Source organism: Sturnira hondurensis, unplaced genomic scaffold (genome assembly GCF_014824575.4).
Source record: "Sturnira hondurensis isolate 20B ecotype Veracruz unplaced genomic scaffold, ASM1482457v3 Scaffold0001872, whole genome shotgun sequence".
Taxonomy (NCBI): Eukaryota; Metazoa; Chordata; class Mammalia; order Chiroptera; family Phyllostomidae; genus Sturnira; species Sturnira hondurensis.
Window position 1 is genome coordinate 40,909,081 of NW_028074503.1, and position 15,711 is coordinate 40,924,791.

The 15,711-nt window shown below is 50.2% G+C and overlaps 1 protein-coding gene across 5 annotated transcripts in view; it reads left to right on the forward strand.

Annotated features, from left to right (window-relative positions):
- Nucleotides 1-15,711, forward strand: part of ATP9B (ATPase phospholipid transporting 9B) — a 118,555-nt gene that overhangs the window by 85,643 nt on the left and 17,201 nt on the right. For all 5 annotated transcript variants that reach the window (XM_037036034.1, XM_037036052.1, XM_037036063.1 and 2 more), the window contains 3 exons: nt 3,740-3,882; nt 11,404-11,516; nt 13,696-13,944. In XM_037036034.1, the coding sequence (XP_036891929.1) occupies nt 3,740-3,882; nt 11,404-11,516; nt 13,696-13,944 (505 nt within the window). The remainder of the gene's footprint in view (nt 1-3,739; nt 3,883-11,403; nt 11,517-13,695; nt 13,945-15,711) is intronic.

A 15,711-nucleotide genomic window follows, 5' to 3' on the forward strand; every position in this document is an offset into this window, starting at 1 on the left:
GGTCTGCAGAACTGCTCAGACTGGGTCAAGGGCCGGGCCTTGACCTTCCCGAACGTTCTGAGGGACCTGGCGAAGCACGCGGGCTCTGCCCAGGGGCTCTGCCCTGGCAGCTGCCGGCATCCGTGTTTGTTCACTAGGTCAACGCGGTTGGTCCTGGTTTTCGGTTCTTGTGCGCCCCTACTGAACTTCTCTGCCTCCTCTGCCTAATACAACAGTTGTTCAGTTGTATTAAAATTTCTGATCTGTATTGTGAATTTGTCTGCTTTACCTTGGAATACTGTCTATTTCTGGTATTATGTATTTTTCTGGCTTTAGTATTGGGTGTATACAAATTTAAATTGTTGTATATTTCTGCTGAATTAAGCATTTTCTCATTATAAAGTGACTTTCTTTATCTCTGCTGAAGCTTTTTGCATTAAATTCTACTTTGTTTTATGTTAATATAGCAGTGCCAGCTGGCTTCAATTTGCTTGGCATGTCTTTTTTTGCCTTTGTACTGTCAACATCCCTGTGTATTTATTTTTGTATATTTACATATGTATGTCTCCTATAAATAATATAACATTTAATTTTTACTTACTCTGGTAATGTTTGTGCATACACAGTTTTATAATACTGTTATATTTTTAGTTAAAGCTATCATTTTATCTTGCGTTTTTAATATGACTTACCTTTCCTACATATTTCTACTTTATTATCATTGTATGTTTTTTATAATTTCACCTTTTTTCTAGTAGTTTAGAAGTTTATAAAGGGTTTCTGTTCTTTTAATAGTTATCCTAGAAACTAAAAGCATCATTTTTAATTTATCAAAGTCTGAAGTTAATCATGTCCATTACCCATCACCTTACAGCATTTAACTTCACTTACTGACCTGGGGCCATTTTTGCCATTTGTTCTCATTCTAGTTATCCTTAAGCCCCATAGATACTGTTTATACATTTTCTATTCATTGTGATTTACCCATGTTTTTGTTTTTCATTTTGTCTTACATTTCAAACCTTCCATGTAGAATAATTCTCCTGTCGTAATTTCTTCTTTAGTTTTTGTTTAATGTTGATCTTTATTGGGAACTGTCTAGATTTTTGTTTGGCTTGCCTTCTTGAGAAAGTTCACCTGTGTGTAGATTTCTACATGTCACATTTATTTTATTCTCTTTTGGCTTCCGTGTTGCTACTTAGCAGCAGTCTGGACCCTCTACTCCTCCCCCCTCCCCCTCCCCCTCCCCCCGCCACCCCTCGGTTCTTAGGCTCCATCTGCTGCGCCTCTGCACAGAGGGCCCTTTCTGTGTCATGCTGGGTGTTCACTGGGCTTTCTGAGTCTGTAGGTGGGTGTCTTTCATTCATCCTAGAAAGTTTTCACTCACTATCTGTTCAAGTACTGCCTTTGTCCCATTCTGTCTTCTCTCTTCGGGGACATCCGCTCATGCCCCGCTCACTGTAGAAAGGAGGCACCTCTGTCAGGCCTCTGCCTTTGACCACCCGATCTTTGGTGTCGCTCCCCATGCGGGAGGACTGCTGGGGAGTCCAGGCTCCTGGCAACAGGCACGCGATCTCAGGGAGGAGATTTTGTGGTCACTTCCCTCCTTAGTGACCGATTTAATTTTAGCTTGGGAAGTCTTCACTATCTAGCCATTTTTTTTGTTTCTTTTAAGAATTAAAGAAATATTTCACGTGGCATTTCCTGTTGTTTTCAGTGGCAACACTGATCAAATAAAATAGCCTGCTTTTACCCAGGGTTACAGAGCTGTCTTGAAATTTTTATATAAAGACAGTTACACAAATTTGAATAAAAATTTCTGATTAGCTTCCATGGCAGTACTTGCCAGGGTAAAATTTTGAGTTCCCAAATGAGAGAAAATGGCACCTGTACCATTTCTGTTAAATGTCAGTTTACAGGAAAAGGTTTTGATAAAGCTTGTCATGAAAATGGCAGGTGCTTCCTTTCTCTCAGATTAGGGTCTGAAGCCCCGATGCAGAGGGTGCAGGCTGATGACCTCAGTTGGCCCTTCCCGAGTGGCCTGCTTTGACCAGTTCTGCAGGCCACTCAGGGCCTCCGTGTGGTGGCACTGCGCGTTTTGGGGAAATACACCTTGATTTACTCAGGGTCCAAGTGACCTGAGACATTTTTGTGGGTAGAAGGTGAAACTATATTTGGGCAAGAAGGTGCCACAATTACAACGATGCCCCATTCTGGAGTCAGCCTGTGCTGTCTTACCACGGTGGTCGTCCACGTAGTTTGCTTTGGTTTCTCACTGGGTAACAGTGAAGGGCCCGGCCGCCTCTGGCTCAGTGACCGTGGAAAGTCGCAGGGGACTCTGACTTCGCTTGGATCAGGCTTGTGGTTGACCGTTTCACAGTTGCTAAACGAGTGGAAAGTATTTTGGTATCTAGTACTTTATAATCTACTCCTATGATTCTCAGAGTAATGGGCTTATTGTACCTTTGTTACTCACATATGTTACAATAAAGTTCAAGGTGAATTGAGGTCTGTGTTTTCAAATTCTAAGAAATTAAAACATTACTGAAAAGTAAGCTAAATGTAATTGCTTTGTCAACTTAAGGTTTGAAGTTTGAACCTCTAGAAATTTTCACCACTGGAAAGCAGCTGGGTCACACTAACACTGACGCTGGATCACAACACACACTGAGAGTCAGAGCAGACTCCTGCTCCGTGTCATCTCTGCAGAAGACACTCCCCTCGGTCTCAGTCTGCTACCTGTCACTGAGGGGCCGCCGGCTGCAGGCTTTTATCAACCCAAGGTGGCCTCCGTTCTTCCTTCAGTCTTCGAAGGCCACTTGTAGTCCGATGGTATGCAGTCACACCACAGCACTTCATGACCTAGTGAGTTTTTACCACTCTGTAACCTGGGTGGCCATCGTATTGAACTGTCTGTGACTGGACAGGAGAGATGGGGTGACTGAGTCAGAGAGTGTGATGTGAAGAATGTAGGGGACTCCAGGAGACAAAGGCACAAAGTGCCCTGCGAGGATGCAGCTGAGGCCAGGATTGGCTGTGGGCTTGGGGAGGTGCTCGGGGCCAGGGCTGAGGCAGGCACGGTGCTACCACAGTGGCTCTGCCCAGCACTGGGGTCCCTGCCACGGCCTCACCTCCCAGAGCTGCCTGCTCAGTGGGAGCCAGTGGTCCTAAGACTCTAACACACATGCTTAGGACATGGCTATTGCCTCACTCCTGAAATGTCTGCACAGAGCCCCGGTCTGGCTAGAGCCGAGCTCACCACGCAGACCGAGGTCTGCATCGGCCTCCACGGCACTTCTGTGTGTACTTTCTTTCCAGCCTGCCAGTTGTCGGTTCCTTGCAACCAGCTGGTCGTAAGCCCTGGCTCAGCCACTGCACCCTCCCAGACCCAGTTCCTGTCCCTCACTGAAGCCCTTCACTGTGGGAAAGCATCGTGTTTGTTCCTGTCATAAAACAAGACCCATTTCAAGTGTTCATTTCCACTGGGACACAGCTGGCCCTCTGCCCCATGGGGGACTGACAGCAGCCCTCTCTCTCCCCGAACAGCATTGCAGACCCCAAGTACCAGGGCACATTCTGGCACATGGAATGGCTTGTTGACTTACAGCACAATAAATTCACTTACTTTAAAGTCTAAAAGTCAATGTTATTTATGTAAAGTGAAAGATAATGTATATAAATAAGTCTATGTGGCAACCATGAAGGTGGAAGTATTCTCAGGGTTGAATCCCACTAACCAGGCAGTGGTTTCACTTGACAGTTTGCGTGTGAACTTGGACATGGGCAAAGCGGCGTATGGGTGGATGATGATGCGGGACAAGAACATCCCCGGCACTGTCGTCCGGACCAGCACCATCCCAGAGGAGCTGGGCCGCCTGGTGTACCTGCTGACGGACAAGACAGGTACCACCTGTGTGTGTCTGCCTGTGGGGACCAGGGGTGGGGGCGGGGGAGGGTGTGTGTGGGCGTGCAGCAGCTTTGACTCCTGTCTAGTGTTTCTCAGACTACACACTTGAAAGCTGGCACAGAGCTCACCGTCATTGTCCAAAATGCACAGTATCGTCAGAAGTAGCAAAACATTAAATGCTTAGAGATATAAATGATATTTCTGTATTTTAAATTTTCTGCCACCTTACAGTTGTTCTTGTTGTCTTTAACTGCTTTTTTACACTTCTCTACTGGTTTCTTAAGAGCGAGAATTGCCTGTTTACTATAGAATGGCACTTGTGAGCTATTAGAAGAAACTAAAAATAAGATCATGAATCTGATGTTTTAACAACTACATTCTCCTAAGGAGCCTTATACTACAAATAATTTATCTCACTGTGAGATTTCATGCCCCAAATTCTATTTGTCCTTATTTTCTTTTTTTCACCAAAGAATTCTTATCAGTCTGTAACATAGGAGATAAGAACAGATTGAACTCAGCACTCCAATAAAAGCCATACCTAAGAGTTAAAACCACTCCTTGATTTATTGGCTTATGATTTAAACTTCAAGTTGTTATTAATGAATTAGAAATAAAATAATATGTGTATACGTGGTAAAGAAAATATGTCTGAAATAAATTTCAGCATTTTAAATACAGTATTAGAAAGACCTTCACTGCAGTCAGGGAGAAGAAAGAAAACCTGCTAACGGCAGCCCGTTGCTCTGGCCACTGCAACAAGGCAAGAACCAGCAATACGATAAACAGCAAGAAAGGAGACACAAATGCTTGTCGATGTAACGACCGACCCTGGAAACCCCGGGTGGGAGAGCAGTCGAGCGGCAGGTTCCAGACCTAGCGGCACAGGAGCCCCTTGCAGAACAGACGGACGAACAGCACCGTTCCCTGTGGCCTGAGTCCACGCAGAGCCTGCCCGCTGCTGCCTGGGGCACGTGTGCCCAACAACCGATGTCACAGCGAAACAGGAAAGGAGACCCACACGTGCGAGATACCCTGTGTCCCTGTGTGGAGTCCCATATTCACAGCAATTTGGTCAGGCCTGACGTTGGGCTGTGGTTCCCCTCCGAGCCTGTCCTTGGTGGATGCTGCGAACTGCTGAGGTGGGTGGTGCTCATGAGTCAGAGTCGTTGGGAAAGAACTGAGGGGGAAGGGAGTTTCCCTTCTGAGCTGCATCGAGATGGTGGGAAGAAGTTTAAAGAATAAATCTGAAAACACGGAAAGCAAGCAAGCTATGTCTAAGGGTCCAGAAATGGAGTTATTCCTGGAAATAGTTTGAGAGAGCAGCCAGAGCAAAGCATGCTCGAACTCAGAGCAGCTCTGCAATGTAAGAAGAGAAATACTGAATGTAGAGCTGGTAGGTGCGTGGGATAAGGCGTGAGGAGTCCTCACTGTCCACCGTTCACAGAAGAAACCACCCAGCTTACCAACCAGGCAGCCTGGGTGTCATTGAGATAATCAGAAACCAAGAAACACCAGCAGAAATCAAGGTACCAGCATGAATAAGCAAGCTGTTCCCAAAGAAAACGAATCAATGGTTTTTACAAAGAAATCCTAAAGAACCAGCCTTGGCCTGGTAGCTAAGTTGGTTAGGGCATTGTCCTGATGTGCCGAGGTTGTAGGTTCTATCCCGTCAGGGCACATGCAAGAATCAATCAGTGGGACAACAGATCGATGTCTGTCTGGCTATCTTTCTGTCTCTCTCTCTCTCTCTCTCTCTCTCTCCACCCCACCCCCCGTCCTGTCTCCCTCTACCCCACTTCCTCTCTCTCTAAAATCAGTAAGTAGCCCTGGCTGGTGTAGCTCAGTGGATTGAGCACGGGCCTGCGAACTAAGGGATCGCGGTTTGATTCCCAGTCAGGGCACATGCCTGGGTTGCAGGCCAGTTCCCAGCAGGGGACTCACGGGAGGCAACCATACATTGATATTTCTCTCCCTCTCTCCTTCCCTTCCCCTCTAAAGATAAATGAATAGAATCTTAAAAAATAAAATCAATAAGTAATAACTTAAGAAAAACTATCAGGAAAATGGTTATAATTATAAGAGAGCTTAGTTACACATGTAAACTCAATGTCAAATTTAAGCTACATGTCTGTGGACCCACAGCAGTTGGAACACTTAATTGTATCAGTGCCAGTTAGAATGGTAACAAAAAGTATAAAGTAATTAAAAAGTAAATTGAAATAAGAAAGGGTGGGACTAGGTCTCCTCCTTCCCGAGGCAGTGGGGAGGGTACCCAGGCACTCGGGGGACAGAATGTCACTGTGGCTGTTGGTCAGGGCCGCACTGACTGAACTGTAGGTATGCAGATAGAGCCCAGCAATTACTCTGTCGCTGCCACTGGAGGACCAGTGTTCAGTCCTGTCCTCACTTGGACTGTGCAGAAACTGTCTGTCTGTACAGTTAGATGGGAGCTGTGTACAGACCTGGGGTTGCACCTGCTCCCACAAGAACATATGTGTGCTCCTGGACAGCTCCCTGACTCCTCTGAATGAGCCATTGTTGGGGGCAAGGCCCTGGGGTGGGGTTTGTGCAGCAGGAAGGGACGGGTGTGCACAGATTTCTGTCCATCTGTGAGTCACGGCCAGATTCCAGAACCGCCTCTGCCCCTGGAACAGACGCATGTCTGGTGCAGAGTCATGCACACGGTCTTTGCAGAGATGGAAGTGACGTGCTCTGCTTCTGTGGCTTGCTGTAGTCACATAAAAAACCCAGGTTATAGTGGTCACTGAGGTGGCCTCCCCAACGAACCAGCAGTGGGTCTGACAGGTGGTGGCCAGCAGACGGAGTGTCCGTGCGGGGCGGGGTCAGCGCCACCGTTGGCCAGAGCAGAGTGGCAGGTCGGGGAGAGGCAGTACCCGGTGACCGGGTTGGTTTCCTCCTGTGGACACGAAGGCGGGAGGCTTTCATTGGGTTTGCGTGGAGTGCATGTTTCTGGTGAGATCTGAGACTAAGGATGTTGCCATAGTGACACATCTGGGGCCACCAGTGCGTGAGGCGTGCAGCAGTGCACTCGGCAGGAGTCAACATCTGTGAGTTGCCAGGGGGCGGGGCGCATCGACGCTGACCCAGGGAGCCAGCAGTGCAGGGCCACAGGTGCCGCCTGGTTAGGAACAGAGCTGCACAGGGCACACGCAGGCACGCCTGCCACACGCTCACTGCTTCCTCAGGGAGCTGCTGTCTTTGTGCAGAACACACTGTTGCTGAAACGCCCCTGAAACCACAGGCTGGTCAGGGTTCTCACTTCAGCTGTAGCGTCTGTTACTCGAAACGCCTTGTGGCTTGGGCTTGAATCACACATGAGCCTTGCAGGACGGAGCCCTTGTGCGGGGTGCCTGCTGGCCAGTGGTGTTCATGATGTCCCCCCCTGCCAGCAGGTGGTTGCCAGTCTCAGGCGGGCATGTGGGTGAGCGTCATTCACTGCGGGTCCCCAGCAGTGGGACCCGGCATGAGCCTTTCTGCTCAGAGTTAAGTCACCTGCGAGTGCATACTTCCATAACATTTTGAAAAATATCACTCGGATCCACCTTAAAATGTGAGATACTGCATATGCCACTCACCACAAAGCCTGGCTGCATAAAGCCAACAACGTGCTCAAATAGAAAAGTCACAGACTCCAGCATTTCACTGTTCATCTGAGGAGGAGTGCTAGGGACTATGTTAGTTTCAAACACCTAATGTGTGACTTATTAGCCAGAAGCCTTAGGAGACGCGGCAGTTACTACACTGTTTGAGTCCAGTGATGAGCCTTTGAGGCAAACGCTCTCAGCTTTTGGCGTAACCATTGGACACCCTTCGCCACAGTCTAAGTTCAGAACATTCCGGCACTGTGTGGAGCCTCCTGTGCACACCGGCTGCCATCCCTTCCCTCCCCTCCCCCCCCACCCACACTCAGCAACGCCTCATCTGCTTCCTGCCTCGGCAGTTTTGCTTCTGGGCTTTCCACGAAACTGGCTTCTCTCGATCCACGTGACATTCTCAAGGCTCATCCACATCGTAGCAGGCGTCAGTGCCTTGTTCCATTTCACTGCGGAGTAATACTCCACCGCGTGGGCATACCGCATCTTATTCACCATTAATCAGCTGACAGGCGTCAGTGCTGCTTCTGGGCTTTGCCTCTTCTGAGCAGAGCTGCTGTGAACACTCGAGGTTCCCACCAAGGCAGTTGGGCAAGACCGTGTGTGACACAGCCATTCCAGGAAATCCTGAGGAGCCCTCTAAAGGTGTAGTAGAACCAACAAGTGAGTTTACTGAGGCTTTCAGAGGCAAGATCAATGTGGAAAATGAGTTGCACTTCTATACACTAGCAGTGAAGTGTGCAAATGTAGAATTCAGTAAACGACTCCATTTACAATGGCGTCAAAAACGAAGTCAACTGGCCCTGGCTGGCGTAGCTCAGTGGATTGAGCACAGGCCTGCGAACCAGACGATCACAGTTCGATTCCCAGTCAGGGCACATGCCTGGGTTGCAGGCCAACTCCCAGCAGGGAACGCACGAAAGGCAACCATACATTGATTTCTCTCCCTCTCTCCTTCCCCTCTAAAGATAAATAAATAAAACTTTTTAAAAAATGAAGTCAACTGTTGAGCGTGTTGCGATGTAACAGTATTCCCCACGTTGACCTACGGCCTCTGCATGATCCCTTTGAAAATCCCAGCTGCCATGTTTGCAGAGATTGACAAGCTGACCTAAAGTTCACATGGACACCCTGGCTTCAGCACTGTTCTTGGGACGAGGGCAGAGCTGAGAGACCCACACACCTCGGTCCAGAGGCACCATGACCACAGCAGTGCAGCCCCGGCAGGGTCAGATAGGAGACCAGGCCCAGAACAGATCCTTCCTGCGAGGGCTGTGGGACCAGCCAGGGTGCCCAGCCCTTCAGGGGAAGGAGTGGTCTTGGCAGCAGGTGGTGCCGGGACAGCACCCAGCCAGGCGCGCACGGGAACGCACTCGCCCGGCTCATGCCATGGGCCCTGGCGAGCTTGGAGTGGGGCGGCACCGAAATGGGTGTTTTACACCGTCTGTCTTCAGAGACTGCCTGGGATTTGTTTTCCACTTCATTCTTCCCAGCTCTATTACACAGCAGATAAAGGTCTCTTAGGTACCCAGCTAGATGCAAAGCTTTGTGAACATAATCCAAGAGGAGAAGGAAATAGCTCCAACCTGGCTTCGGGGATCTTTTAAATTATTTTAAACTAAATGTGTAAATGCAATGATGTATTCAGCGTTTTAGCCTCTGCTTGTGTGTGTCTTTGGTAACTCTGGGGTTTTTGTGCACACATAGATTTCTGCAAATGGTAGCAAGAAGCAAAGTGTAACAGCATAGAAGTTGGGAATAGACTTCGGAATCTTCAAACCTGAAATACCATCACCAGGCTGATTGAGGAGAGCTCCCTGGAGTGATGTAGTGATGTGACCGTCACTCTGCAGCCTCAGATTTACTGTCTGGAAGTTGAGCCGGTGGAGTCATTGTGACACTGTGTCTCTGGTTGGGGGAAACATCTGGTGTCCACAGGATTTACTGCATTCTGGATGCCAGGGCTTTGTCTTCTGTAATCTTTCGTGAAAGGTGCTCCGGAGAAAACCGTCTGTCATGTGACTCAGACGCAGGACGCTTTCCACCCGGGATGAATTGACAGGCCCAGGAGCAGGTGGCAGACGTGCCTCCTGACCAAGGGTCTGTGATGCTGCTTCTCTCCAGCCTCTGTCCTGGTGGTTGACCGCAGGCCTGGAGCCAGCAGACCATGAACCACACTGCACCCTGGACAGACAGCCGCACTCAAGTCCATGGTCGCAGAGGGAGACAGGAGGAGCCCTGGGGTCAGGGAGCAAGACCTCGAGGTCCACACTCAGCCAAGCCGAGCCTAGCCTCCAAGATAGCTAGGGACCACAGCCCTGCAGCCAGACACAGGCGTGTGCATCAGGCTACATGTGGGAGCTCAGGGTGGGTGCTGGCTGTCCATCTGTCTGTCCCAACAGTCACTGGCAGACAGAGTGGGCAGGTGTTTGAGTTCCTGGGTTTTGTTTCTCACATTTGTCGTGGGAGTGTCTTGCTCTTTGGCCTTGGCTACAGGTATGCCCTGTGCGTGCACCTTACCCCCCCCCCAACCACACACAGCAAGCATGGCGCCCACATGCCATGGGTGTCTCCCAGGCTCCGGTCCATGTATTAGGTGGTGATGGTAATTAGGAAAGTGGGACCTTGGCAATAAGACATCCAAAATCAACATTTTTGTCTCTTCAGTCAACTCAGTTTCTAAAGCAGAATATCATGAGTGCCTAGTAAAACAGTTAGTATTTTGTGGGTGTTTTGTAGCCCTGTGAAAAGCCCAACTTCAGTTGTCAAGCTCTGGCTGTGCGCCTGTTCCTACCCACAGTTCAGTTCCTCAGCATCGGGGTGACCGCGTCGGGGACTGTGATGCACGGGCTGAGAAGCCTGGGGCCAGCCAGACAGGACTTGCTGGACGTCTTTGCGGGCTGCAGCTCCCGGGGCCACACCACTTCTCTGAAAGCAGGCAGGAAGAAGTCACACGCGTCCATCACAGTGCGCTTTTACGGGAAGCGATGCACAGGAAGTGATGCACAGGAAGTGCTCAGGGTCTCTCTCCAGGGTCCTGAGTTCAGCATCGTAACACACTGGGTTCCGAAACTGCAGCGTCATCTCGTGGTACCTGCTCCAGCTCGTTTCCGAAGGAAGCCGGAACCAAGTGCTCCCAGCAAGGTGGCTCGCTCATGCAGCCACCCTCAGAGTGACCACCTGGCCGCCAGGATGCTGCCTGTGTCCACTGGGGGCCATTGAGCCCACAGCTGCTCACTCAGCTGACGCACAAGTGCCTACCTGCCTCTCGTCTCCTGCTCTCCTTCCTGGGGTGAAATGCACCTGCTTCTGTTGAATGAAAAATGTTCCATTTTTCAAAATAATTTTTCTAAACCTATAGACACACTAATTTAGGGCGAGTTGTCTTACTTGGGCAGTGCTCTGCGTGTAATTTGCGGTTTTATGCCTGTCTGTCCAGAACAGGCCAAAGCTATATGTGTACCACACAGCAGGCCTCAGCCAACGGCCACGGGCTGGAGAGGGTGTAGCCTTCTGGGTTGCTGGGCCACACGTAAATACACAAACGCTAATGAAAACAGATGCGCAGAAAAGAGTGTTGCGTCAATTTGCGACTTGGTGTTGAGCCACATTCACAGCCATCCTGGGCCGCGTGCGCCTGCGGGCTGCAGGTTGGACACGCTGGCACTAAACTGTCTTCATAGGACTGAGGTCCTTCCCATCATCACAGCCGTTGAAAAGAGGGTCTGGCATGCTGGGAAGAACATGTCTGTCCTTACTAGTGAAATGAGAACAGCAGCAGATAAAACGTCAAGAGACTTATGTCACAGACTAGCGGGCGGTGGCAGTCGAGGCGTGTTCAGAGGGACGGAAAGTCACAATCTTGATGAGCTGCCTATGTGCCTTTGTCTTCTGTCACAGGGACCCTGACCCAGAACGAGATGGTGTTCAAGCGGCTGCACCTGGGCACTGTGTCCTACGGGACAGACACGACGGACGAGGTCCAAAGCCATGTCAGGAGCGCCTTTGCGCAGGTGAGCTGGCGGCTCTGCGGCCGGCACGGGCTGCTTGGGCACTCGGACTTCTGCCCCCAGCTCAGCACGCCACACCCTCCGTCTTCCGTTCTGGGTCGAAAGTCACGAAGTGGACTCAGGCTAATTTTAAACAAGCATTTCCACACTGTAGAATCAGGCAGGGCATAGTGGCCTTGAATCACTTGCTCCTGTTAAAGTTTCTTGGGGAACTCCTTGTAAGAATTACTCAGTTGAGATGGTATCTTAAGGATAGTAAGTAGAGTGCTTCATCAAATGGGTCTTAACCATCCCTCTTTTTTTCAGAGTTCATAGGACTTTCTTGTACGTTCTTTTGTTTCTTCACCTTTTCAATAAACAAAAGTAGACGGTACAGGTTAGGAGCCCAGGTTACCTGCTGTCTGCGTCAGCGGGCACCGCGCACTGCCGACCTGTCCTCCTCCTTCCCTGATGGCTTCCCAGTGACTCACATCCTGTCCCCTGTTTCCGCACGCTATGTTGGCACAGGCTGGACGCATGCGGGGTGTGGCTTTCCCGCCCTCTCAGAGCTCAGGGTGGTCAGGCCCGAGTCGGCACTGAGAACACCTCTCCCCTGCAGCTCCCAGCCGCACCAGCTGCACTTCTGAGATGCTGGCCAACGGCCTCCTGTGTGTGTGTTCCTTACACAGAACGTGGACGCACACAGAACCACGCACCGCCCCAGTTCAGATGGCACGCGTTGCCACAGAGTACATTGTCCTCTGGGATATTTATTCATGGGAGAAAAATCTAGAAGTCTTTTTCCCTCTCCTAGCAATCTGTGCTGGCACTGAACATACCAGGTGACATTTGCTCTTTGAAAGACTTCTATTTTCCATGAATATGGATATGGTCGTACTAGCTCCAAGTAAGTGATTTTATTAGAAACACTGAAAGCAGAAGACATGAGGCATTATATAAAAATTGCAAATATTTAATATTTTTTCCATTTAAGATAAGAGTTTTAAAATCCTTTTTACTGGAAGCTGTCTCAGTTCACTGGTTGGACAGCATGTTCACGTGGAACTGACTTTGCTGCTCGCGCTCTGCGTCATTGAGACACCGGACTGCCGGGTCAGCTGCACCGTACACAGGTCTTCCGTATGCTCCCCCACTGGAGGAGTCTGGCGACAGAGGGCATACGCCCTAGTGGAGTTTGTGGGAAATCAAATTACACCGCCCGTGGTAAGCTAGCGTGATCCGGAGGCAGAGGGCAGCAAGGCTCAGCTCAGCGGCGGTGCGGAGCGGGCGCAGATGTGAGTCTGACGCGCTGACGGGCACCAGCTGCGTGGGGAAGCTGAACCCTCCATCAGACAGCACTGTAATTTGATGGGCAGAGTCCTCACGGTTCAGTGGCTCTGCACGCCCGTCCAAAAGCCACAGACTTGGTTTCTAAGGAGGGTTGTCGGGAGGGAGCCTGAAGTGACTGAAGAGTGTCTGACAGTCCTGCGGGGACAGGGGGCGTGTCCCCTCCCCCTTCGCCAAGCAGGAGATGAAGAATGCAAGTCTTCTGCTGGGCTGGTGGGCTGAGGCCCCTGAACGCAGCTGAGTGTGCTGAGAGCCAAGCAAGCACCCATGCTAGGTGCGTCACTGCCTCGGGAGAACAGGGTCCTGAGATGCAGTGTGGGCTATTCTCGCTCAGGACACAGTGGTTCCTGTGTTCGGTCACTCTGATCCACAGCACTGGACACTGACTTCAGAGAAGGTTGTGAGCTGGATCGACTTATGGTGTTCGGCAGAGATTTGTAGCTCACCAAGTAGAACATTTGTGAAGAAAAACCAAAGAGGTTGTGTCATACACCATTCTGCTTTGTTCTCAAACTTACTCTGCTTTTAGGCGCAGTGAATAAGCAGCAGTTATGAAGGACCCAGCAAATACATGCCACTGTTAGAGTGGGCCCAGTGAAAGGGGACTGTCAGATGTTAAGCACGACAGTGACCCTTTGTGTGTACTGGGCCAGAGGGAACTCCTGCAGCACTTCCCTGCAGTTGGGTGGAAACTGCCCCTGCCAGCACATGGGACGCAGGAGGTCACCAGAGCCAGCCCAGGGCGTCAGATGAAGCTGCTTCTCTCCCCCAGCTAGTCAGCTCGTAGAGACGGTGCGTGGTGATAGCTCCGGGTCGGCTCTGCTTTGTCTCTAACCCGTGACTCCGTGTTTCGCAGCTGCACTCTCAGGCTAGTGGAAACAGTGCCGGTTCAACTCCTCCGAGAAAAGCCCAGCCTTCGGGTCCCAGAGTTAGAAAAAGTGTGAGCAGTCGCGTCTATGAAGCAGTGAAAGCCATTGCCCTGTGCCACAATGTGACGCCCGTGTACGAGTCTCGAGGCGGCGTGACGGGGGAGACTGAGTGCGCGGAGGTGGGCCAGGACCTCAGCGATGAGGACCGCACCTACCAGGCCTCCAGCCCCGACGAGGTCAGTCAGCCTCTCGAAGAGTCTTGTGTCCCACAGTGCTCCTCAGAGCACCAGCTTGTGTCGCTGGGGCCCCATGTGTGGGCGGGTGTGCTCTGGGGTGGGCAGGGGACTCTGTGATGGTGTGTGGGCGAGAGCCTGTGAAGTGAAGCTGGGTGAGAGCCCTTGGAGTCTGCGAGTTCGATCCTGATGTGTCTGCGTGGCACCGCACACCTGAGTTGGTCACAGCAGAAGTGACCAACTGGTGACCAACAAGGGACAAGCTGGTGCTTTTCGAGTTCATAAGCTGATCAGTGCCCACGTCGGGTTTTACGTAATGAAGGTGCTGAGGCTCAGGCCTGTCGGGACAAGCAGCATCGCTCAGTTTTTCCCCGTCTCCAAGTGAAGCATTGGGTCTGCTGATTAAATGTCCAGTTATTTTTGCCAGCATTTTAAAATGAAGTAATTTTTTAAGTCTATAGGAAACAAAAATTACAGAATCTTAAATATGGAAAGATTAGTTAACCTTGTGTTATTCTTTGGTTTTTAGGTTGACAAAATTTATTATTAAATTAATATGCCTAATTCCTATACAGTCTTAGTATACTTTCGGTATAGTTTCCTTATATACTTTTTTCTTTTTTTAATTAAGATTTTATTTATTTTTAGAGAGGTAAAGGGAAGGAGAAAGAGAGAGAGAGAAACATCAATGTGTGTTTGCCTCTCACATGCCACCCACCGGGGACCTGGCCTGCAACCCAGGCATGTGCCCTGACTGGGGATCAAACTGGTGACCCTTTGGTTCGCAGGCCCGTGCTCCATCCACTGAGCCACACCAGCCAGAAACTTATCTAATTTTCTACTTTGGATTCTTCAGAATTCTGTAGAGTGATCAAACCAGCCGTGGCAAATACTTACAAATACTTATTTTAGGTGTACCATGTTACCTGCCAAAGGCAATACAAATTTTGATGAAAATACATAGGATTTTTATATGTGGTAACACTTTGAGTCTTAAATTAGGAATTCACAATAAAGGGGATGTCCTTGGTTCAGAGATTAGCACAACTAAGTAGAAACTGCTAATCTTATACTTAAAATGGTGCCTTCTTCAAATTTCTTTGTACTTTGGAAACCCGACAGCGGCTAAAAAGCTGGAGAACATTGGGAAATCCTGTGGGACGTCAGCAACCTGCAGGAAGCCCCTCCCACGGTTTCTCTCTGGAAGTGGGGGGGTGACTGTTGCCCTGGTTTTCGAGGGGCTGTTTGGACACAGCGTGTCTCGGGCCCTGGAGTCTGCGACCAGTTGTTCAGATACGTTGGGTTTGCTGCTGTGTGTAGGATTTATCTTCTGGAACAGAAGAGCGATCTTACTGGAACAGCTCACAACATAGACAGTAGCACAGATCTGCTCATTTCACGTCTTTCCCACAGAAAGGGGAGGAGCCTCCGCTCCATGTGGAAAGCGGAGCTTCAGGTTGGTGAAGGTGAAGGTGAAGGGCAGATGCCCTCCCTGGCAGCCGACCCAGCACACTGGGGCGCACCCTGAGCAAGCCAGTGGGGTGCAGATTCCGGGCTTGGGGCTCGCCCACAGACTGGGCTTTGTCTTGGCTCACCAGAGACCGTGCTTCGGCCTGGGGACCGTGGATTCAGGCCGGCCCAGCGGTTGCAGACGCGGAGCAGGGGCCACCTAAGTAAGGGTGCCTCGTGTCTTCAGTCTGCCCACCGCCATGGAGGGTTGGGGCCAGAGCCTCCCCCTGGCAGCGGAGCTCTCCCAGCCAACCTCTGGGC